The 26,617-nt window shown below is 41.4% G+C and overlaps 1 protein-coding gene across 2 annotated transcripts in view; it reads left to right on the forward strand.

Annotated features, from left to right (window-relative positions):
• The window catches only part of CPNE4 (copine 4), a 686,953-nt gene that overhangs the window by 615,983 nt on the left and 44,353 nt on the right, over positions 1–26,617 (forward strand). For both annotated transcript variants that reach the window (XM_059889222.1, XM_003585702.5), the window contains exon 8: positions 16,642–16,740. In XM_059889222.1, the coding sequence (XP_059745205.1) occupies positions 16,642–16,740 (99 nt within the window). The remainder of the gene's footprint in view (positions 1–16,641; positions 16,741–26,617) is intronic.

Here is a 26,617-nt window from a genome sequence, read left to right on the forward strand (position 1 = left end):
GGGTGGGATGATCTGAGAGAACAGCATTGAAACATGTATATTATCATACGTGAAACAGATCCCCAGTCCAAGTTCAATGCATGAGACAGGGTGCTCAGGGCTGGTGCACTGGGATGAACCAGAGGGATGGGATGGGGAGGGAGGTAGGAGAGGGGTTCAGGATGGGGAACACATGTACACCCATGGCAGATTCATGTCAATGTATGGCAAAGAGCACTACAATATTTTAAAGTAATTAGCCTCCAATTAAAATAAATTTTTTAAAAAATTAAGAAAGAAATAAAGACAAAAGGAAGAAGAAAAGCCTGCCATTGAAATTGCACCTGGCATGAGTATATTATGAAGCTATGTAGTGTAATGAAAAGGGCCCTGGGTATGGAGAAATAAACCCAGGTCCACAGGCTAATTCAATTCTTGGGAATAAGCCACTTTTAGTTGCTTTATTCGGAGATGGCAATGGCACCCCACTCCAGTACTCTTGCATGGAAAATCCATGGATGGAGGAGCCTGGTGGGCTGCAGTCCATGGGGTCGCTAAGAGTAGGACACAACTGAACGACTTCACTTTCACTTTTCACGTTCATGCATTGGAGAAGGAAATGGCAACCCACTCCAGTGTTCTTGCCTGGAGAATACCAGGGACGGGGGAGCCTGGTGGGCTGCCGTCTATGGGGTCACACAGGGTCGGACACGACTGAAGTGACTTAGCAGCAGCAGCAGTTGCTTTATTGCATTTTAGCAACATCACCTGTGAACACGGACCTGCCATCTCATGATGCTCTTGTGAGGATCACCATGAGAAATTAATAATTGAATTTCAATTGTTCAAGGGGTGTAAAGATACCTTGCAAAAGACAATAAAGGCAGTAGTGTTACATTAATCAGATAATTAGTAATTTTATAACTTTAATATGATCATCTCAGACTTTGGAACAGAAAGTTGCAAAAGGAATAAAGGACTTCCCTGCTGGCCCAGTGGTTAAGAATCCTGGCAATGCAGTGGAAACAAGTTTGATGTCTGGTCTGGGAAGATCCCACTTGCCTCAGGGCAAATAAACCTGTGCCACGACTACTGAGCCCACACTCTACAGCCCACATGCCACAACTACCAAAGCCACCACCATACTCTGCCCACCACAACTAGAGAGTAGCCCCCACTCCCCATAACTAAAGAAAGACTGCGCATAACAGCAAAGATTCAGCATAGCCAAAATAAATAACTATTTCAAAACATATTACCTGGTTTAATCATCTATTTTAATAAAAATTAACCGGTTGATTATGATACCTTCCCTTTGCAGTACGGCAACTGGACCGATTTGAGAACTGCCCTCCACTTAACTTAAGGAGAAAGACCTTTTTCATGAACTCATCACAGATTTATCTGAGTTCTTGCTTGTGACCAAGAACTGAGCTAAACTCTGATAGAAAGCTCAATACTCAGAAGTTTCCTTCAAGTCATGGATATAGACCAGTGGTGATCAGGTAGCCAGAGACACGTCAAAGCAGATATAAACAGATTGCACTGGAAGCTTTGGGGATGGTATAATCGAAGAGCCTAGAGAAAGTCAGCCGTGAACCCTACTTTACCTGGACAAATGACAGGTTACAATGTTAAACATATGTAAAAATTTTAAAAGCAAGGGAAGAAGAATAGATTCCATTTACTATAAGGACTCTGCAGTGATGAGCTACAGTTATGTAGTTTCATAAACACAGTTTGGATGGCTAGCTCGTCCTGGCCTTCCAGGAAATGAATCACATTCAGATCCCAAGAACTTGGATCTCAAAGCCAGTTGTAGTTTAAACACCAAAATATTCCATAACAGTAGATCATTCCTCTCTCTGTGTCTAAGCTTCCTTATCTGTAAAGTGCAGATGACAATAATAGTGTCCCACTAATGGCGTTACTGTGAAGATTAAGTACCAGAGCTTAGAATAATACCCAGGACAAAGTTAAGGGTTCAATCAGATCAGATCAGATCAGTTTCTCAGTCGTGTCCAACTCTTTGCAACCCCATGAATCTCAGCACACCAGGCCTCCCTGTCCATCACCAGCTCCCGGAGTTCACTCAGACTCACGTCCATCAAGTCAGTGGTGCCATCCAGCCATCTCATCCTCTGTCATCCCCTTCTCCTCCTGCCCCCAATCCCTCCCAGCATCAGAGTCTTTTCCAATGAGTCAACTCTTTGCATGAGGTGGCCAAAGTACTGGAGTTTCAGCTTTAGCATCATTCCTTCCAAAGAAATCCCAGGGCTGATCTCCTTCAGAATGGACTGGTTGGATCTCCTTGCAGTCCAAGGGACTCTCAAGAGTCTTAACCAACACCACAGTTCAAAAGCATCAATTCTTCAGCACTCAGCCTTCTTCAAAGTCCAACTCTCACATCCATACATGACCACAGGAAAAACCATAGCCTTGACTAGACGAACCTTTGTTGGCAAAGTAATGTCTCTGTTTTTGAATATGCTATCTAGGTTGGTCATAACTTTCCTTCCAAGGAGTAAGCGTCTTTTAATTTCATGGCTGAAGTCACCATCTACAGTGATTTTGGAGTCCAGAAAAATAAAGTCTGACACTGTTTCCACTGTTTCCCCATCTATTTCCCATGAAGTGATGGGACCGGATGCCATGATCTTCCATTTTCTGAATGTTGAGCTTTAACCCAACTTTTTCACTCTCTACTTTCACTTTCATCAAGAGGCTTTTTAGTTCCTCTTCACTTTCTGCCATAAGGGTGGTGTCATCTGCATATCTGAGGTTATTGATATTTCTCCCAGCAATCTTGATTCCAGCTTGTGTTTCTTCCAGTCCAGCGTTTCTCATGATGTACTCTGCATATAAGTTAAATAAACAGGGTGACAATATACAGCCTTGACGAATTCCATCAGTACAAGAAGACCAATTGTCACTGAAAACTCACATGAAGGTATGAATGTCAAGGCAGAAGGTGAGAGAAGGTGCATAGGCCAGGTTAACCAGAGAAACAGAATCAGTGGAAAATAGACATTAATAGATTTATTGCAAGAAACTAACTTATGCTGTTGTGGAGGGCTAGCTGCACAAGTCTGAAATCCCTAGAGCAGCCCCTCAGGAAGATCAGACTGGAACCCTGTAGTGGGACTAAAGTTAAGTTATGATCCCAAGGCAAAATTTCTCCTCCCTCAGGGAAGCCTCATTCTGCTCTTAAGTCTTTCAACTGATTATATCAGACCCACCCAGATTGTCAAGGAAAATCTCTACTTTGAAATTCTTTGACAGCTTTATTTAATTGACATATAAAGAATTATACATATTTAATGCATATAATTTTATTAATTTGAACCTGTGAAACCATCACCAGAATCAAGGTAAAAGACAGATCCTACACATCCCAATGTTTCTTTATGTCCCTTTGGCTTGTTTTGTGATATAAACATGTGATGTGAGATCTACACTCTTAACAAGTTTTGAAGTGCACAGCACTATATTATAAGCTATAGGCACAGTGTTGTACAGCAGGTCTCTAGAGCTAAGTAACTTGAGTGACTAAAACTTTGTACACACTACAAAAGCACCCAATTTCCCCCACACCTCAGCAGCCTCTATTGTATTATCTGCTTCTTTGAGTTTGACTGTTATAGATGCCTCATAAAAGTGGAATCAGGCACTGTCATCCATCAGTAACTGGCTTATTTCAGTTAACATAATGTCCATCCATGTTACAAATGGGAAGGTTTTCTTCTTTAAGGCTGAATAATACTCCTTTAAAAAAATTTTAATTACAAAACTATGGTAGCACATTTACAAGAGACTTGGAAAATACAGAAGAAAGTTACATATAGCTCCACTATATAATTATTTTTAAGTAGATAAGATTTTTAGCTGAAGTTTCAATATCAAACTCTCAAAAATTAATAGGATCAATAGACAGAAAAGTAGAAGGACATAGTAGATCTGAAAAGCACTATGACCAGATCAACATAAGATTTATACAATTTTCACACAACAGCAGGATACAAATTCTACTCAAGTTCTTATAGACTATAAACCAGAAGACACTGGAACACATATAGGGATGTAAAACAAGGTGCAAAAATTTCATGGTTTAAAAGTATTGAAATTATACAGAATATGTTCTACTACTGTGGAATTATGTTAGAAATCAATATCAGAAGATATTTGAGAAAAACCCACATATTTTCAAGTGCAATGTGACATTTACCAAGAAAAATCTTTGACTTAGCCATTGAAAGCCTCAATAAATTTAAAAGACTGAAAAGACACAGAGGGTGATTGCAGAGAAGAAAGCGTATAAATGAGGAGCTAATATCAATATTAGAAATTAATATCAAAGATACTTTAAAAAACACCATGCTCATTAGAATCACATCTGGAGCTTTGGGGGAAAAAAAATACCTGGGCACTTGCATTTTTCAAAAAATTCCAAGATAATTCTAATGTGCATCTGGATTTTAAAAAGTGTTTACAGGTTTTTCTATTAAATGATAGTTTTATTGATATAGAAGTCTATTATTTTCTGTTGACCACTCATGATAGTTACAAAATCACAATATTAAAAGATGCTTATCAGTTTTCACAATCAGTAATATGACAAAAAATAAAAGATAATTCCAAGTCATAATGGAAGCATGATTAACCTAACAATATAAAATGGTGGCAGTGTTTAGTTGCTAAGTCATGTCCAACTCTTGTGACACCCTGAACTGCAGCCTGCCAGGCTACTCTGTCCATGGGATTTCCCAGGCAAGGATACTGGAATGGGTTGCCATTTCCTTCTCCAAAAATATAAAATAACTACATACAATTTAGGGGGTTAAGTAGAGTGATATGATAAGTAGAAATGCATACATGTACATGTTTTCATTCACTTAGCCAGCCTAGGTATTTTGGTTGGTGCATTTAATCCATTTACATTTAAGGTAATTATCAACATATATGATCCTATTACTATTTTCTTAATTTATGGGGTTTACTTTTTGTAGGTCATTTCCTTCTCTGTGTTTCCTTCCTAGAGAAGTTCCTTTAGCATTGCTGATAAAGCTGGTTTGGTGGTGCCAAATTCTCTTAACTTTTGCTTATCTGTAAAGCCTTTGATTTCTCTGCCAAATCAGAATGAAAGTCTTGCTGGGTAAAGTATTCTTGGTTGTAGGTTCTTCCCTTTCATCACTTTAAGTATATTATGCTATTCCCTTATGGCTTGTAGAGTTTCTATTGAGAAATCAGCTCATAACCTTATGAGAGTTCCCTTGTATGTTATTTTATCATTTTCCCCATTTTTAATATTTTATCTCTGCCTTTAATTTTGGCAATTTGATTGCTATGTGTCTCGGTGTATTCTTCCTTGGGTTTATCCTGCCTGGGACACTCTGCATTTCCTGGAGTTGACTATTTCCTCTACCGTGTTAGGGAACTTTTCAACAATTATTTCTTCAAATATTTTCTCAGGTCTTTTCTCCCTATCTTCTCCTCCTGGGACCCCTATAATGTAGATATTGATGTATTTAATGTTGTCCCAGAGGTCTCTTAGACTGTCGACAGTCTTTTTTCTTTCATTCCTTTTTCTATATTCTGTTTTGCAGCAGTGATTTCTACCATTCTGTGACCTGTCTTCCAGGTCACATATCCATTCTTCTGCCTCAGTTATTCTGCTACTCATTCCTTCCAGTGTATTTTTCATCTGCTTGTTTGTTCTTTGGTTCTTCTAGGTGTTTATAAACACTCCTTGCATCTTCTCTATTCTTTTTCCAAGATCCTGGATCATCTTCACTATCATTATTCTGATTTTCTTTTCTGGAAGGATGCCTATCTTCACTTCGTTTAGTTGTTTTTCTGATGCTTTATCTTGTCCCTTCACCTGGGACATAATCTGCTGCCTTTTCATTTTGGTTAACTTTCTGTGATGTGATTTTTCTTCTGGTAAAAGGAAAATTGTTGTTCTTGCTTCTTCTGTCTGTCCTTTGATGGATGAGGCTAAGGGCCTTGTGTAAGCTTCCTGATGGGAGGAAGTAGCAGTGGGAAAAATTGGGTCTTGCTCTGGTGGGTAGGGCCATGATCAGTAAAACTTCAATCTGATTGTCTGCTGATGGGTGGGGCTTACTCCTTCCTTATTAGTTGTTTTGCCTGAGGTGACCCAACCCTGAGGTCTACATGCTTTATGGTAGGGTTAATGGTGACCTCTGAGAGAGCTCATGCCAAGGGGCACTTCCCAGAGCTGCTGCTGCCAGTGCCCCCATCCCTACAGTGAGCCACTACTGATGCATGCCTCCACAGGAGACTCTACAACACTAGAAGATAGGTCTGGTTTAGTCTCCTGTGGGTTCACTACTCCTTTCCCCTGGGACCTGGTGCACACAAGATTTTGTTTGTGCCCCCCAAAAGTGGAATCTCTGTTTCCCTTGGTCCTTTGAAAGGTCTGTAGTCAAATCCCACTGGCCTTCAAAGTCAAATTCTCTGGAGATTCCTAGTCCCTTTGCCAGATCTCTAGGCTGGGAAGCCTGAGGTGGGACTCAGAACCCTCACAACAGTGGGAGAGCTTTTTTGGTATTATTGTTCTGCAGTTTGTAGGTCACCTATTGAGCATGAAGGAATTTGATTTTATTATGATTGCACCCCCTCCTACCATCTCACTGCAGTTTCTCCTTTGTCTTTGGACAAGGGGTATGTCTTTTTGGTGAGTTCCAGCATCCTTCTGTCAATAGTTGTTCAAAAGTTGCAATTTTGGTGCTTTCACAGGAGAAGATGAGTGCACATCCTTCTATTCTGCCATCTTGAGTCAATCTCTAAGGCTGAATAATATTCTATTGTACAGGTATACCACATTTTCATTAGTCATACACCTGGGTTGTTTTCATATCTTAGCTATCATGAATAATGCTGCTGAAGTTAACATGGGAATGAAGGTATCTTCATTTGGGATCTTGACTTCAGTTCTTTGAATGTATACACAAAAATGAGATTGTTGGATCATATAGTGGTTCTATTTTTAATTTTTTAAGGAACCACCACTGTACTCTTTTCCATGGATGCTGCATTGTTTTATGTCCCCACCAACCATTACAAGGGCTTGAATTTTTCCATATCTTTGTCAACAATTGTTATCTTTTGCATTTTTTAAATAACTGTTATCCTAATAGATATGAGATTGTATCTCATTGTCATTTTGATTTGAATTTCCTAGTAGTTAATGACTATGAGCATATTTTCATCTACCTGTTGGCCATTTGTATATCTTCTTTGGAGAAACATCTGTTCAATTTCTTTGACAATTTTTAAATCAGGTTATTGGGGAATTTTTTGGTAATGAGTTGTAGGATTTCCTTATATATTTTGGAAATTAATCCCTTATTAGATATACAGTTTGAAAATATCTTCTCCCATTCTGTAGGATACTTTTCACTTTATTTATGGTTTCCTTTGCTATGCAGAAGATTTTTATAATTCCTGTAGGAGTTTGATGTAGTCCCACTTATCTATTTTTGCTTTTGTTGCTTGTGCTTTTGGTATCATAGCCAAGAAATCATTGCCTAGGCAAACGTCAAGAATATTTTCCCCTGTGTCTTTTTTCTAGGAGTTTTACAGTTTCAAGTCTCATGGTTAAGCCTTCAACCCATTTTGAGTTGATTTTTATGTATGATGTAAGGTAGGGATTCAATTTCATTTTTTTGGCATGGAGATATTCAATTTTCAAAAAATCACCTGTTGAAGGAACTACATTTTCCCACTGTGTATTCATGACACCTTGTCAAACATCAGCTGACCATACATGCATGGCTATTTCTGGGGTATCTATTCTGTTCCATTGGCCTACAGATCTGTCTTTATGGGAGTACCATGATGTTTTAATTCCTATGGCTTTATAATATATTTTGAAATCAGGAAGGGACATCTTCAGCCTCATTCTTTCTCTCAAGATTGCTTTAGCAATTCTGTGTCGACAAAATTCAAAAACTTTTCATGGTAAAAATGCTCAAAAAATTAGAGATTATTTCAACATAATAAAGGCTTCATATGACAAGCCCACAGCTAATATCTTACTCAACTGTGAAAATGTTAAAGCTTTTTCTCCAAGATTAGAAATGAGACAAGAATGCCTGCTCTTGCCCCTTCTTTTCAACATAATGTTGAAAGTCCATGTCAGAGCAATTGGACAAGAAAAAGAAATAAAATCCATCTTTGTCACTTTCTATATGTCTAGTCAAGTCTTTAATCTCTCTAAGCCTGTAACCAATGTGGAGCCTACGAAGGTGGAGTAGAAGGACATGTGGAGAAGGCAATGGCACCCCACTCCAGTACTCTTGCCTGGAAAATCCCATGGACGGAGGAGCCTAGTGGGCTGCAGTCCATGGGGTCACTAAGAGTTGGATACGACTAAGTGACTTTACTTTCACTTTTCATTTTCATGCATTGGAGAAGAAAATGGCAACCCATTCCAGTACTCTTGCCTGGAGAATCCCAGGGACGGAGGAGCCTAGTGGGCTGCCATCTATGGGGTCCCACAGAGTCGGACACGACTGAAGCGAGTTAGCAGCAGCAGCAGCAGAACATGCGCTCATCTTCTCCTGTGAGAACTCCAAAATTAAAACTCACTGCTGAACATCCATCGACAGGAGAATGTTGGATCCCACCAAGAAAAAATAACCCATGTCCAAGGGCAAAGGAAAAGCCCCAGCAAGATGGAAGGAGGGGTGAAATCACATTGAAAATCAAACCTCATATGCGCTAGAGAAGCTCAGAGGGGAGGGCTCAAACAAAAGCTTGTGTGCACCAGGACCCAGAGACCCCACAGAGACTGAGCCAGAACTGTGTTTGAGTGTCTCCTGTGGAAGTACAAGTCACCAGTGGCTTGATGCAGTGGCAAGGGCTCTAGGTGTAGGAGACCTGGTCACACACTCTGTGGCATAAGCCCTCTTGGAGGAGGTCACCATTAACTCCACCATATAGCCACCAAGCAGACGGCCCACAAACTGCAGAACAATTATACCAAAGAAATTCTCTCACTGTTAAGAAAATTATAAGACCCACAGCAGATTTCCTAACTTGGAGATCTGGAGAAGGGACTGAGAACCCCTAGGTAATTTGACTTTGGAGGTCAGTGGGATTTGATTACAGAACTTACACAGGAGTGGGGGAAAAGATTCTTGGAGGGCACAAAGAAAACTTTGTGCACACCAGGACCCAGGAGGAAGGAGCAGTGACCCTACAAGAGATTGAGCCAGACTTGCCTGTGAGTGTCCAGGAGTCTCTGGCATGGGACAGCAGGGGTCTGCTGCAGGGTTGGGGCACTGAGTGTGGCAGTGCATGCCCAGGACCTTTTGAAGGAGGTTGTCATTATCTTCATTACTTCCACCATAGTTTGGTCTCAGGTCAAACAACTGGAAGGGAACACAGCCCCACCCATCAACAGAAAATTGGAGTAAAGATTTGCTGAGCATGGTCCTGCCCATCAGAACAAGACTCTTTCCCCTACAGTCAGTCTCTCCCAAAAGGAAGCTCTCCCAACAGGAACAAAATGGTCTCTGTTCATTTCCAAGGCGAGCCATTCAACATCACAGTAATCCAAGTCTATGCCCGTCAGTAATGATGATGGTTCTATGAAGACCTACAAAACATTCTAGAATTAACACCCCAAAAAGGTGTCCATTTCATCATAAAGGACTGGAATGCAAAAGTAGTAAGTTAAGAGATACCTGGAGTAAAAGGCAAATTTGGCCTTGGAATAAAAAATGAAGCAGGGCAAAGCCTAACAGTTTTGCCAAGAGAACACACTGGTCATAGCAACCACCCTCTTCCAACAACACAAGAGAAGACTACACAAGGACCTCACCAGATGGTCAATACTGAAATCAGTTTGATTATATTCTTTGCAGCCAAACATGGAGAAGCTCTATACAGTCAGCAAAAACAAGACCAGGAGCTGACTGTGGCTCAGATCATGAACTCCTTATTGTAAAATTCAGACTTAACTTGAAGGAAGTAGGGAAAACACCTAAATCATTCAGATATGATGTAAATCAAATCCCTTATGATTATACAGTGGAAGTGACAAATAGATTCAAGGAATTATATCTAATAGAGTGCCTGAAGAACTATGGTTGGAGGGTGGTGACATTGTACAGGAGGCAGTGATCAAGACCATCCCCAAGAAAAAGAAATGCAAAAAGCAAAATGGTTGTCTGAGGAGGCCTTACAAATAGCTGAGAAAAGAAGAGAAGGTAAACGCAAAGGAGAAAAGGAAAGATATATCTATCTGAATGCGGAGTTCCAAAGAATAGCAAGGATATATAAGAAAGCCTTCGTAAGTGATCAATGCAAAGAAATAGAGGAAAACAATAGACTTGGAAAGACTAGAGATCTCTTCAAGAAAATTAGAGATACAAAGGGAATATTTCATGCAAAGATGGGCACAATAAAGGACAAAAATGTTATGGACCTAACAGAAGTAGAAGATATTAAGAAGAGATGGCAAGAATACACAGAAGAACTATACAGAAAAGATCATGACCCAGATAACTGCGATGGTGTGATCACTCACCTAGAGCCAGACATCCTGGAATGCAAAGTCAAGTGGACCCTAGGAAGCATCACTACAAAAAAAAGCTAGTGGAGGTGATTGAATTCCAGTTGAGCTATTTCAAGTCCTAAAAGGTGATGCTGGTAAAGTGCTGCACTTAATATGCCAGCAAATTTGGAAAACTCAGCAGTGGCCACAGGACTGGAAAAGGTCAGTTTTCATTCCAATCCCAAGAAAGGTAATGCCAAAGAATGTTCAAACTACTGCACAACTGCACCATCTCACAGGCTAGCAAAGTAATGCTCAAAATTCTCCAAGCTAGGCTTCAATAGTACATGAACTGTGAACTTCCAGATGTTCAAGCTGGTTTTAGAAGAGGCAGAGGCATCAGAGGTCAAATTGCCAACATTCGTTGGATCATCAAAAAAGTTAAGAGAATACCAAAAAACAAATGTTTTATTGATTACACCAAAGCCTTTGACTGTGTAGATCACAGAAAAACTGTGGAAAATTCTTCAAGAGATGGAAATACCAGACCACCTTACCTGCCTCCTGAGAAATCTGTATGCAGGTCAAGAAGCAACAGTTGGAACCAGACATGGAACAACAGACTGGTTCCAAATTGGGAAAGGAGTGAGTCAAGGCTGTATATTGTCACCCTGCTTATTTAACTTATATGCAGAGTACATCATGTGAAATGTCAGACTGGGTGAAGCACAAGCTGGAATCAAGATTGTGGGGAGAAATACCAATAACCTACGCAGATGACACCACCCCTATGGCAGAAAGCAAAGAGGACCTAAAGAGTCTCCTGATGAAAGTTAAAGAGGAGAGTGGGAAAGCTGGCTTAAAACTCAGCATTCAAAAAACTAAGATCATGGCACCCAGTCCCACCACTTCATGGCAAATAGATGGGGAAACAATGGAAACAGAGATTTTATTTTTGGAGGCTCCAAAATCACTGCAGATGGTGAATGCAGCCATGAAATTAAAAGGTGCTTGCTCATTGAAAGAAAAGCTATGACCAACCTAGTCAACATATTAAAAAGTGGAAACATTACTTTGCTGACAAAGGTCCATCTAGTTGAAACTATGGTTTTTCCATGTAGTCATGCATAGATGTGAGAGTTGGACTATAAAGATGGCTGAGCACTGAAGAATTGATCCTTTTGAACTGTGGTGTTGGAGAAAACTCTTGAGAGTCCCTTGGACTGCAAGGAGATCCAACCAGTCCATCCTAAAGGAAATCAGTCCTGAATATTCTTTGGAAGGACTGATGCTGAAGCTGAAACTCCAATACTTTGGCCACTGATGTGAACAACTGACTCCTTGAAAAGACCCTGATCCTGGGAAAGATTGAAGGCAGGAGGAGAAAGGGACAACAGAGAATGAGATGGTTGGATGGCATCACCAACGTGATGCATGTGAATTTGAGCAAGCTCCGGGAGATAGTGACAGACAGGGAAGCCTGGAGTGCTGCAGTCCATGGGGTCACAAAGAGTCAGACATGACTGAGCGACTGAACTGAACTGAACTGAACCCTGTGACTAATATCTGTAAATTATAACAATAATATTGTCACTTCAAGATTATTGTACAGGATTAGAGACCATAAAAACAAATTGCTTGGGTTCACATGAAATGACCAGTTAGAGCAAACTCTGAAGTTTAACTTCTTTTCATTCAAAGATTACCTATTGTTAGCTGTGTAGTCTTAGAAAACTTACTTCACCTATCTGTGCCTTGGTTTCCTCATCTGTAAAATGGGCATAATGATAAATTGTTCTGGGTAATACATGAATCTGGATAAAGTATTCAGAACAGTTTCTGGCACATAGTAAGCACTATATGTGTTGCAATTATTGTAATTTTATATTTTGTGTTCAGCTGGAAATTAGGTAGGTAGGAAACCTGGACTTCATCTCCATCCTGTACTGGATGAACTTGTAGGAGTCACTTCCCTTCTCTTTAATTAATTTCCTTCTCTGTAAACAAGGGCATTGATAAGACCATCTATCAAGCTTAAACATTTTAAGATGATAAACTCCACTGTGAGCTTAAGAACTCGAGAAGGCCTCCTGGCTTGTAGATGGTTTTGAGCTGCTGCTCTCTCACCAGTCTGTCAAGGCTTCCTTATTGATTTACACCAAGAACCCTGCCTCTGTCTCAACTTTTCTGCAGAGCAGTTGATCTGTTTACTCTTCACCAAGATGCATTCCTCTGTCAGCTGCATCAGAGCTGTCATATAAGCCAGCTTCATGGCAGGGAGAGAGAGGAAAATAGTGTTTTTATATTTATGTCTCACTGTGTCTTCCTTCCTCTGGGATCCCTTCTGAAAAGGTTAAAACAGAATTCTGCAACTGCCGTGATGAGAAATGACACTGATTGAAGAAGCAGAGCCTATGTTAGCAGTCGTGCCCACCCAAGGAGGCGGGGCCTGGAGCCCTGTTGGGCCTGACTCATCCTCCACCCCAGGGTGGTTCTGCCCCTAAAGAGAGCAAACGTCTTGAACGTTATGGCAGCAGGTGGAAGAAGGGTAGTAACTAACAGAAGCATGATGGGAAACCTAAAAGAGGGCAGAGAAGAAGTGATAGTTCTGCTTCAGATTCAGTGACAAACCAAAATTTGCCTATATTCTTTTTTTAATTGGAGTATAATTGCTTTACAATGATGTGTTAGTTTCTGCTGTACAACAAAGCGAAATCAGCCATCATTTCAGTTCAGTCGCTCAGTCGTGTCCGACTCTGCGATCCCATGAATCACAGCACACCAGGCCTCCCTGTCCATCACCAACTCCCAGAGTTCACTCAGACTCAGGTCCATCGAGTCAGTGATGCCATCCAGCCATCTCATCCTCTGTCGTCCCCCTCTCCTCCTGACCCCAATCCCTCCCAGCATCAGAGTCTTTTCCAATGCATCAACTCTTTGCATGAGGTGGCCAAAGTACTGGAGTTTCAGCTTTAGCATCATTCCTTCCAAAGAAATCCCAGGGCTGATCTCCTTCAGAATGGACTGGTTGGATCTCCTTGCAGTCCAAGGGACTCTCAAGAGTCTTCTCCAACACCACAGTTCAAAAGCATCGATTCTTCAGTGCTCAGCCTTCTTCACAGTCCAACTCTCACATCCATACACGACCATAGGAAAAACCATAGCCTTGACTAGATGGACCTTTTTTGGCAAAGTAATGTCTCTGCTTTTTAATATGCTATCTAGGTTGGTCATAACTTTCCTTCCAAGGAGTAAGCGTCTTTTAATTTCATGGCTGAAGTCACCATCTGCAGTGATTTTGGAGCCCAAAAAAATAAAGTCTGACACTGTTTCCCCTGTTTCCCCATCTATTTCCCATGAAGTGATGGGACTGGATGCCATGGTCTTAGCTTTCTGAATGTTGAGCTTTAAGCCAACTTTTTCACTCTCCTCTTTCACTTTCATCAAGAGGCTTTTTAGTTCCTCTTCACTTTCTGCCATAAGGGTGGTGTCATCTGCATATCTGAGGTTATGGATATTTCTCCCAGCAATCTTGATTCCAGCTTGTGTTTCTTCCAGTCCAGCGTTTCTCATGATGTACTCTGCATATAACTTAAATAAGCAGGGTGACAATATACAGCCTTGACGTACTCCTTTTCCTATTTGGAACCAGTCTGTTGTTCCATGTCCAGTTCTAACTTGCTTCCTGACCTGCATATAGGTTTGTCAAGAGGCAGGTCAGGTGGTCTGGTATTCCCATCTCTTTCAGAAATTTCCACAGTTTATTGTGATCCATACAGTCAAAGGCTTTGGCATAGTCAATAAAGCAGAAATAGATGTTTTTCTGGAACTCTCTTGCTTTTTCCATGATCCAGTGGATGTTGGCAATTTGATCTCTGGTTCCTCTGCCTTTTCTAAAACCAGCTTGAACATCAGGAATTTCATGGTTCATGTATTGCTGAAGTCTGGCTTGGAGAATTTTGAGCATTACTTTACTAGCGTGTGAGATGAGTGCAATTGTGTGGTAGTTTGAGCATTCTTTGGCATTGCCTTTCTTTGAGATTGGAATGAAAACTGACTTTTTCCAGTCCTGTGGCCACTGCTGAGTTTTCCAAATTTGCTGGCATATTGAGTGCAGCACTTTCACAGCATTATTTTTTAGGGTTTGAAATAGCTCAACTGGAATTCCCTCACTTCCACTACCTGGAGAAGGGAATGGCAAACCACTTCAGTATTCTTGCCTTGAGAATCCCATGAACAGTATGAAATCAGCCATAAGTATACATATATCTCCACCCTCTTGCACCTCTGCCCTCCCTATCCCACCCATCTAGGTCATCACAGAACACAAAGCTGAGGGCTCTGTGCTATATATACAGCAGCTTCCCACTAGCTATCTATTTTATGCATGGTAGTATTTACATATGTCAATCCTACTCTCCTGCTTGTCCTATATTCTAGGGAAGAGTTAAAAAGAAACACAGTAAGACACAGGGAGTGTAGAAAGGTCTGCTTTCTCTTCTCTTCCTCTTATTGGTTTTGACCCCTTTGCATTTTTATCTGCTTCTCCCCAGAACAGAAGACTGGGTATCTGACCATCAGACTCAGGTATCCCAGGGCTGAGTTCACTACTGGGCAAAGTTAAGAGCCTAAAAAAAAGAGCCCCAGGAACACACTTCTTTCTCTTTCTGTGTCCAAGCTGGACAAGCTTTCCTTTGCTTCTGGCTCCAGGTAATGACTGTGTGAGTGCCAGGGTCAGTGGGCAGGAACTGACAGAGAGAAAAACCCCTGTGGTGAGTAGCTGAAATCAGTGGACAAGTGTTTGACAGTGTGCTTCCTGAATGATGTTACCCACTGGATGGATGTTGATAAATCCACTGTGATAGAAAATAAATGAGTAGGAATAAGTTTGAAAGAAAAGAAAGAAAGTGAAAGTCACTCAGTCATGTCCAACTCTTTGCAACCTCAAGGACTATACAGTCCATGGAATTCTCCAGGCCAGAATACTGGAGTGGATAGCCTTTCCCTTCTCCAGGAGATCTTCCCAACCCAGGTGTTGAATCCAGGTCTCCTGCACTGCATGCAGATTCTTTACAAGCTGAGCCACAAGGGAAGCCCAGGAACAAGTTTAGGGGAGATTATGTTTTGTTTGGGGCAATATTTCATTTTAGGTCTGTGCAGTATCCCACAGTCAGAAAATAGATTTACACACCAAGTTTTCCAGGAAGGACTGACCAGCAGGTTCTTCATCCAAAAAAAAAACAAACAAACAAACAAACCAGGATGCCCCATGTACCCCAATATTCCAGGGAAAACCTCTGAGGTAAATGTCTCATTTATTCCCTTGATCTTATCTGAGGTCTGGGGTTCCTGATTGTAAATCCCTGGTTTAAGATGTAGAAGTGACATTTGAAGTGCTTGAGACCCTGGTCCAACCTCCTCACTAGAAAATATGGGACTCCCTCTTTATCTAAGAGCATGTGACCAAGCAGAGGGGTGGCTATTGATTTAATCTGCATTACTCTGCAAAGTGTTACTTGGGAGCCCAGAAAGTAGCATTAGCACTGTTAGGTGGAGCCCTCTTGTTGGAAGGTCTTGTCTTAACTGTGATGGATGCCTGCTTTTTAACCAATGTAACTCACCTCTCTGTTTTTCACCCATTTTTTGCTTGGGTACAATTAATGATCTCACTTTTTGGCTCTCTTGCCTTCAGAGAAAAAAAGAAAAAGAAAATGTGATTCATATAATCAAATCGTTGCTGCCACTGTGGAAGCTACAGGCATGAACTCAGGCACCTGGTCCCATTTGCAAACCACAGAGGCTCTGCTGTGGGGAAAGCATTAGAGTTGGAGTCAGGACACATACCTTCAAATCCCAGACTTTTCATTCACTATGTGGTACCTTTGGCAAGTCACTTATCTCCTTTTGGTCTTACTGGCCTTATCTGAAAAATGGGCAAATTATTAGTCACTGTTGCAGAACAGGGCTTCTAGGAGATCATGGCAAAAAATGCTAAGTAAAGCCAGTGGAAACCAAAGGCGTACCTCATTCCACAGGCTGCAATCCTAGACTTTTGACCCAGAAAGTTTTCGTTGCCTTCAGCTGCTGTGGACACATTCTTAAGTTAAAAAAAAAAATAAATTACTTCTTTTCTGTTGCAGTGCATAGTATGGGACTGGGACTCCAATGGCAAACATGACTTCATTGGAGAATTCACTTCAACCTTCAAGGAGATGAGAGGAGCAATGGAAGGCAAACAGGTACGTGGTGAGCCCCCTGTGGTATTTCTCCCAGATTCGCCTGTCACGATGCCTCGTTAGCACCCAGACAGAGCAGCTAGAGGTGAAATATTAGTGTATAATTAAATGAGGCCAGGAGGGAGCATGGAGGGATCCATAACCCAGGTTCTAGTGCCAACCCAGACTACAGCAATTAGTGCGACTTTGGACAGGACCCTGCCCAGTGTGATACCATTCGTCCACTGGCAAAGTGGAGAAGTCAGATAAGGATGGTTCTGATTTTCTTTAGCTGTGTAGACCTGGACAAGTGACTTAGTCTCTCTGTGTCTCAGCTTTCTCACTTAAAAAAGAATTAAGGTGATAATGGTACCTACCTGTGAAGACTAAATGAGATAATTCATGATTCACACTTGGCAGGGTATCTGGCACTTACAAAACATGTACTATTATTATTATCTAGTAGCAGTACTCTTTCCATCTCTACATTTCCATAACCTGATAGCATTAATTACACATTTAATGCTTTGGACAAATTGATTCCTTCAAGTTTGAATTTTGGGCACCAGATTTTCATTTAGTCTCACCATTTAATTCTTACACTCTTGATATCAAGACATAAATCTGAACACTACCACATACCACAGGGGCGCATAGGGATTTCACTGCATCATGCAGAAGCCTGCCCCTTCTCTGTGTATACTTCAGGCACCTGTACCTTGATAGATACATACATGCATCTATTATTTAGTTGCTGTCATCTGGACCCTGACCATGTAAGTTCTGCTCTAACCTGTTCAGGGTTCACCTGCCCAATTTCAGCTGCAGAACCTGAATCTCTTTGCTTGAGAGCTTTTTCTGGTTGCTGAATCCTGCTCTGCACCTGCCAACAGCAGGCTGAATGTGTCGGGGAAGATGTACATATTTCAGACAGCTGCCCTCAAAAAATAGCTAGTGGTAAGCAGGATATAACACCCCATCTCTATTGCCCTTCAGGCAGCAGAACTCTGAGGTGTGCTCTGAGCAGCTGCCCACAGCTGACCAGCAGGGAGTGGCTCTGGCTGACAGTGGAGTCCCTGACTTGATCACACACCCCTTTTTGGCTGCTTCCCTCTCCCAGTCCCCCACTCTTCTACTGCTGTTTCCTAGAAATACCTACTAGATGAATTGTTGTTCTTGTTGTTGTTGTGCAGTTGCTAAGTCATGTGTGACTCTTTGTGACCCCATGGACTGCAGCACACCAGGCTCCTCTGTCTTCCACTGTCTCCTGGAGTTTGCTCAAATTCATGTCTATTGAGTCGGTGATGCTATCTAACCATCTTATATTCTGCCACCACTTTCTCCTTTTGTCTTCTTTCCCAGAATCTTCCCCAGCATCAAGTCTTTTCCAGTAAGTCAGCTCTTCATATCAGGTGGCCAAAGTACTGAAGCTTCAGCTTCAGCACCAGTCTTTCCTATGAATATTCATGGTTGATTTCCTTCAGGATTGACTGGTTTGATCTCCTTGTGGTCCAAGGAACTCTAAGAGTCTTCTCCAGTACCACAAATCAAAAGCATCTATTCTTCGGGGCTCAACTCCTTCTTTATGCTCCAGCTCTCACATCCATTTATGACTACTGGATAAACCATAGTTTTGACTATATTGACCTTTGATGGCAAAGTGATGTTTCTCCTTTTTAATATACAGTCTAGGTTTCCTTACAAGGAGCAAGTGTCTTTTAATTTCATGGGTACAGTCACCATCCACAGTGATTTTGGAGACCAAAAAAATTAAATCTGTCACAGTCTCTACTTTTCCCCCTTCTGTTTGCCGTGAACTAATGAGACCAGATGCCATGATCTTCATTTTTTGAATGTTGAGTTCTAAACCAGCTTTTTCACTCTCCTGTTTCAGCTTCATCAAAAGGCTCTTTAGTTCTTCTTCACTTTTGGTCACTAGAGTGGTATCATATGCATATCTTAGGTTGTTGATATTTCTCCTGGCAATTTTGATTACAGCTTGTAATTCATTTAGCCCAGCATTTCACATGATGTACTCTGCATCTAAGTGAAATAAGCAGGGTGACAATATACAGCCCTGCCATACTCCCTTCCCAGTTTTGAACCAGTCCATTGTTCCATGTCCAGTTCGAACTGTGCTTCTTGACCCACACACAGGTTTCTCAGGAGACAGGTAAGGTGGTCTGGTTCTCCTATCTCTTTAAGAACTTCCATAGTTTGTTGTGATTCACACAGTCAAAGGCTTTAGCACAGTCAATGAAACAGAAGTAGCTGTTTTTCTGGAACTCCCTTGCTTTCCCCATGCTCCAATGAATGTTGTCAATTTGATCTCTGGTTTCTCTGCTTCTTCAAAACCCAGGTTGTATATCTGGAAATTATCAGTTCACATACTGCTGAAGCCTAGCTTGAAGAATTTTGAGCATAACTTTGTTAGCATGTGAAATCAGCAAAATTTTTGGTAGTTTGAACATTCTTTGGCATTGCCCTTCTTTGGGATTGGAATGAAAACTGACCTTTTCTAGTCCTATAGCCACTGCTGAGTTTTTCCAAATTTGCTGGCATATTGAGTACAACACTTTAACAGCATCATCTTTTAGGATTTTAAATAGCTCAGCTACTTGAATTTAAATCTTTGCTTCAGCATTAGCTTCTGGAAGAACTCAAACCAAGATACCTGCCATCCTTACTCTGGGACCACTAGACCCATAGACCAGAAAAGAGTGATAGCAAAGAGAGACCTTTTCTATAAGAGATAAGACTCTGTGCCTGGTCTGCTCAGAATTACTGCTCAGGGAAAATGTCCCAACTCATTGTTCAAGTCTCTCCTTTCAGATATAAGTCAAGATATAACCAGACTGGATGGACATAAATTAATATCCTTTAGGATCAGAGACTTAATCAGAATCAGACCATTTGTTGAATACCTTTCTTTGGCCTGAGAAGTCAAGCGCAGTTCTCCGCATAGCTTCCACAACCCACTCTATATACTGTTGTACACCCAGCATTGCAAGAAATTTGTCAGATAGAGGCCTTTACCCATGAGCAGGCTTCCTGAGTTTCAAGACTATAATTAAAACCAACAGTAAGCTATAAATAAAGTGACTCCCCAAATAACTAGGAACTTATCCAGAGATGTTGTTGGTTCTTTGAATGCACAAGACAAGGCCCCTTTGAGTTAATTAATTAATGACAGTTATCCACATCACCCTCTGGAATTTTAAAGAGTTTTACCAAGTTTTGCCTTGTTCTCCTTTCCAAAGAGAAATAAACAAACCAATAAACATGGGAAACATTGCATCTTTAGAATGCTGGGAACATATTAAAAGTAAGATTATAGCATACATCACAACTGAAGCATACTGAAGTCTGATGCTTTAAAACAAACAAGAAAGAGTCTTTAAGTGCCTCTGAGGAAATGGATCGTATGTTCTTGTTCAGGTATTAGTCAAGTCGCTCAGTCATGTCCGACTCTTTGCGACCCCATGGACTGTAGCCTACCAGGCTCCTCCGTTCATGGGATTTTCCAGGCAAGAGTACTGGAGTGGGTTGCCATTTCCTTCATTAAGATGTGTCCAAATCTCTGCAGCCCCATGGACTGCAGCATGCCAGGCTTCCCAGTCTTTCACTATCTCCCTGAGTTTGCTCAATTCATGTCCATTTAGTCAGTGATGCCATCAAACCATCTCATTTTCTGTCATTCCCTTTTCCTCCTGACCTCAATCTGTCCCAGTATCAGAGTGTTTTCCAATGAGTTAACTCCGCATCAGGTGGCTAAAGTACTGGAGATTTAGCTTCAGTATCAGTCCTTCAAATGAATATTCAGGGTTGATTTCCCTCGGGATTGACTGGTTTGATCTCTTGCTGCCCAAGGGACTCTCAGAAGTCTTTTCCAACACCACAATTTGAAGGCATCAATTCTTCAGCACTCAGCCCCTTCGCTATGGTCCAACTCTCACATCTATGTGACTACTGGAAAAACCATAGCTTTGACTATGTGGACCTTGTTGGCAAAGTGATGTCTCTCCTTTTTTAATACGCTGTCTAGGTTTGAACTGTGGTGTTGGAGAAGACTCTTGAGAGTCCCTTGGACTGCAATGAGATGCAACAAGTCAATCTTAAAGGAAATCATTTCTGAATATTCATTGGAAGGACTGATGCTGAAGCTGAATCTCCAATACTTTGGCCACCTGATGTGAAGAACTGACTCATTAGAAAGGACCCTGATGCTCGAAAAGATTGAAGACGAGAGGAGAAGGGGACGACAGAGGATGAGATAGTTGGATGGCATCATCGACTCAATGGACAGGAGTTTGAGTAGGCTCCAGGAGTTGGTAATGGACAGGGAAGCCCGGCGTGCTGCAGTCCATGGGGTTGCAAAGAGTCAGACATGACTGAGCAACTGAACTGAACTGAACTAGGTTTGTCATATCTTTTCTTCCAAGGAGCAAGCATCATTTAATTTCATGGCTGTAGTCATGATATGCACTGATTTTGGAGCCTAGGAAAAGGAAATCTGCCAAGGGTTCTACACTTTTCCCCTTCTATTAGCCATGAAGTGATGAATTAGTCTTTTCAATGTTGAGTTTTAAGCCAGCTTTTCACTCTCCTCTTTCACCCTCATCAAGAGGCCCTTTAATTCCTCTTTGCTTTCTGCCATTAGAGTGGTATCATCTGCATATCTGAGGTTGTTGCTGTTTCTCCTGGGAATCTTGATTCCACCTTGTGCTTCATTTAGCCCAGCATTTTTGCATGATGTACTCTGTATATAAGTTTAATAAGCAGGGTGACAATATACAGCCTTGACATACTCCTTTCCCAATCTGGACCCTAGTACATTGTTCCATGTCCAGTTTGAACTGTTACTTCTTGAACTTCTTGGCCTCCAGTTTCTCAGGAGGCAGGTAAAGGTGATGTAGTATTTCCATTTCTTGAAGAATTTTCCACAGTTTGTTGTGATTCACACAAAAGCTTTCACCTAGTCAATGAAGCAGAAGTAGATTTTTTCTGTAATTCCCTTTTTCTGTGATCCAATGGATTTTGGCAATTTGATCTCTGGTTCCTTTGCCTTTTCTAAATCCAGCTTGTATATCTGAAAGTTCTCAGTTCATGTAGTGTTAAAGCCTAGCTTGAAGGATTTTGAGCATTATCTTGAGTATGTGAGATGAGCCCAATTATACAGTAGTTGGCATATTCTTTGGCATTGCTTTCTTTAGGATTGGAATGAAAACTGAATTTTTCCAGCCCTGTGGCCATTGCTGAGTTTTCTAAATTTGTTTTCATAATGAGTACAGTACTTTAACAGCATCATTTTTTAGGATTTTAAATAACTCAACTGGAATTCCATCACCTCCACTAGCTTTGTTTGTAGTAATGCTTCCTAAGGCCTACTTGACTTCACACTACAGGATGCCTGGTCCAGCTGAGTTTCCACACTACCGTGGTTATCTAGGTCATTAAGGCCTTTTTTTGTATAGTTCTTCTGTGTATTCTTGCCACCTCTTTTAATCTCTTCTGCTTCTGTTAGTTCCTTGCCATTTCTGTCCTCTATTGTGCCCCATCCTTGCAAGAAATGTTCCCTTGGTATCTCCAATTTGCTTGAAGAGATCACTAGTCTTTCCCATTCTATAATTTTCCTCTGTTTCTTTGCATTATTCACTTAAGAAGTTTTCTAATGTCTCCTTGCTATTCTCTAGAACTATGCATTCAATTGGGTATATCTTTCTATTTCTCCTTTGCCTTTTGTTTCTCTTCTTTTCTCAGCTATTTATAAGGCCTCCTCAGACAACCATTTTTCCTTCTTGGCATTTCTTTTCTTTGAGATGGTTTTGGTCACCACCTCCTGTACAATGTTATGAAGTGCTGTCCATAGTTCTTCAGGCACTCTGTCTCCCATATCTAATCCCTTGAATCTACTTGTCTCCTCTACCAGAGTAAGACCCAGTTTTCCCCGCAGTCAGTGTCTCCTATCAAGAAGCTTGCCTCTTATCCTCATCCATCAGAAGGCAGACAGAATAAGCAAGAACTACAATACCACTGCCTTTGGAATGAAAACAAAAATCACAGAAAGCTAACCAAAATGATCACATGGGTCACAGCCTTGTGTAACTCAATGAAGCTATGAGCCAGGCCATCCAGGGACACCCAAGATGGACAGGTCATAGTGGAGAATTCTGACAAAATGTGTTTCACTGGAGAAGGGAATGGCAAATTCTGTTAGTGTTTTTGCCTCGAGAAACCCATGAATAGTATGAAAAAGGTAAAAATATATGACACCTGAAGATGAGCCCCCACCCCCACATCCCCACCCAGATCAGTAGGTATGCTATGAGGATGAGTGGAGAAATAGCTCCAGAATGAAGAGGCTGGGCCAAAGCAGAAACAACACTCAGTTGTGGATGTGTCACCACTAGGTCAAAGTAAAATCCAATGCAGTAAAGAATAATGCTGCATGCTAATGCTAAGTCACTTCAGTCGTGTCCGACTCTGTGCAACCCCATAGACGGCAGCCCATCAGGCTCCCCCATCCCTGGGATTCTCCAGGCAAGAACACTGGAGTGGGTTGCCATTTCCTTCTCCAATGCATGAAAGTGAAAAGTAAAAGTGAAGTCGCTCAGTCATATCTGACTCTTAGCGACCCATAGACTGCAGCCCACCAGGCTCTTCTGTCCATGGGATTTGCCAGGCAAGAGTACTGGAGTGGGGTGCCATTGCCTTCTCCAATGCTGCATAGGCACCTGGAATGTTAGGTCCATGAATTGGATGTGGTCAAGCAGGAGATGGCAAGATTGAACACTGACATCTTAGAACTAAATGAACTAAAATGGATGGGAATGGGTGAGTTTAATTCACATGACCATTATATTGCCTACTGTGGGCAACAATCCTTTAGAAGAAATGGAGTATCCCTCACAGTCAATGTACTGTGTGCTTAGTTGCTCAGTCATGTCTGACTTTTTGTTACCCCACGGACTGCAGCCTGCCAGGCTCCTCTGTCCATGGGGATTCTCCAGGCAAGAATACAGGAGTGGGTGGTCATGACCTCCTCCATGGGATCTTCCCAACCCAGGGATCAAACCTAGATCTCCGACATTGCAGGAGGATTCTTTACTATCTGAGCCACCAGGGAAGCCCAAGAATACTGGAGTAGGTAGCCTATCCCTTCTCCAGGTGATCTTCCCAACCCAGGAATCGAATCAGGGTCTCCTGCACCGCAGGCAGATTCTTTACCAACTGAACTACCATGGAAGCCCAATAAGAGAGTCTAAAATACAGTACTTGGGTGCAATCTCAAAAACAACAGAATGATCTCGGGTTTTTTTTCAAGCAAACCATTCAACATCACAGTGATCCAAATCTATACCTCAACAACTGATGCCGAGCTGAAGTTGACAAGTGCTATGAAGACCTACAACACCTTCCAGAACTAACACTCAAAAAAGGTGTCCTTTTCATCATATACCCATGGCGGATTCATGTTGATGTACGGCAAAACCAATACAATATTGTAAAGTAATTAACCTCCAATTAAAATAAATAAATTTATTAAAAAAAATAAGGGATTGGAATGCAAAAGTAGGAAGTCATGAGATACCCAGATTAACATGCAAATTTTGCCTTGGGGTACAAAATAAAGCAGGGCAAAGGCTAACAGAGTTTTTGTCAAGAGAACAGGCTGATCATAGCTTATACACTTTGCCAACAACACTAGATGTGACTCTACAAATGGACATCATCAGATGGTCAATATCAAATTCAGATTGACTATGTTCTTTGCAGCCAAAGGTGGAGAATCTCTATACAGTCAGTGAAAACAAGATCTTGGCACTAAATGTGGCTCAGACCATAAACTACTTATTGCAAAATTCAGGCTTAAATTGAAGAAAGTAGGGGAAACCACTAGGCCATTCAGATATGACCCAAATCAAATCCCTTATGATTTTACAATGGAGGTGACAAATAGATTCAAGGGATTAGATCTGGTAGACAGAGTGCCTGAAGAACTATGGACAGAAGTTCATAACTGTACAGAAGTCAGTGACCAAAACCATCCCCAAGAAAAAGAAATGCAAAAAGGCAAAGTGGTTGTATGAGGAGGCTTTACAAATACCTGAGAAAGAAGAAAAGCAAAAAGCAAGGGAGAGAGGGATAGATATACCAAACTGAATTCAGAGTTGCAGAGAACAGCAAGGAGAGATAAGAAGGCCTTCTTAAATGAACAAGAACAAAAATAGGGGGAGACAATAGAATGGGAAAGACTAAAAATCTCTTCAAGAAAACTGGACATATCAAGGGAAATTTTCATGCAGGGGTGGGTATAATAAAGGACAGAAACAGCAAGGACCAAAAGAAGCAGGAGAGATTAAGAAGATGTGGCAAGAATAAAAAGAAGAACTGTACAATTAAGATCTTAATGACCCAGGAAACCATGATGGTGTGCTCCCTCTTTCTGAGCTGGACATCCTAGAGTATGAAGTCCAGAATACATTACTACAAACAAAGCTACTGGAGGTGATGAAATTCCATCTGAGCTATTTAAAATCCTAAAAGATGATGCTGTTAAGGTGCTGCACTCAATATATCAGCAAATTTGGAAAACTCGCGGTGGCCACCCAGCTGGTAAAGAATCTGCCTGCGATGCAGGAGACCCCAGTTTGATTCCTGGGTCAGAAAATTCCCCTGGAGAAGGGATAGGCTACCCACTCCAGTATTCTCAGGCTTCCCTTGTGGCTCAGCTGGTAAAGAATCCACCTGCAATGTGGGAGACCTGGGTTTGATCCCTGGGTTGGAAAATCCCCTGGAAGAGGGCATGGCAACCCACTCCAGTATTCTTGCCTGGAGAATCCCCATGGACGAAGGAGCCTGGCAGGCTACTGAGCATGGGGTGGTCAAGAGTAGACACGACTGAGGGACTAAGCACAGCAACACAGCACAGCAGTGGTCACAGGACTGGAAAAGGTCAGTTTTCATTCCAATCCCAAAGGGCAATGCCAAAGAATGTTCAAACTACTGTACAACTGCATTCGTTTCACATGCTAACGAGGTTATGCTCAAAATCTTTCAAGCTAGGCTTCAGAAGTATGTGAACCAAGGTCTTCCAGATGTACGATTTGGGTTTCCAAGAGACAGAGGTACTAGAGATCAATCAAATTGAGAACATTCATTAGATCATAGGGAAAGCAAGGGTGTTCCAGAAAAATACCTACTTCTGCTTCATTGACTACACTAAATCCTTTGACTATGTGAATCACAACAAAATGTGGTAAATTCTTAAAGAGATGGGAGAACCAGACCACCTTACCTGTCTCCTGAGAAACCTGTGTGTGGGTCAAGAAGCAACAGTTTTAACTGGCCATGGAACAATTGACTGGTTCAAAAATGAGAATGGAGTACTTCAAGGCTGTGTATTGTTACCCTACTTCTTTCACTTATTAATATATGCAGAGTACATTATGTGAAATGCTGGACTAGATGAATCACAAGCTGTAATCAAGATTGCCGAAATATCAACAACCTCAGTATGCAGATGATACCATTCTAGTGGCAGAAAGTGAAGAGGAATTAAAGAGCCTCTTGATGAAGGTGAAAGAGGAGGATGAAAAAGCTGGCTCGAAATGCAACATTTCAAAAACTAATATCATGGCATATAGTCCCATCACTTCATGGCAAATAGAAGGGGAGAAGTGGAAGCAGTGACAGATTTTCTTTCCTTGGGTTCCAAAATCACTGTGGAGGTTATTGCCACCATGGAATTAAAAGACCCTTGCTCCTTGTAAGGAAAGCTGTGACAAACCTAGACAGCATATTAAAAGGCAGAGGTATCACTTTGCTGACAAAGGTCAATATAGGTAATGCTTTGGTTTTTCCAGTAGTCATGTGTGGATGTGAGACTTGAACAGTAAAG

The sequence above is a fragment of the Bos taurus genome, chromosome 1 (assembly GCF_002263795.3).
Source record: "Bos taurus isolate L1 Dominette 01449 registration number 42190680 breed Hereford chromosome 1, ARS-UCD2.0, whole genome shotgun sequence".
Lineage (NCBI taxonomy): Eukaryota > Metazoa > Chordata > Mammalia > Artiodactyla > Bovidae > Bos > Bos taurus.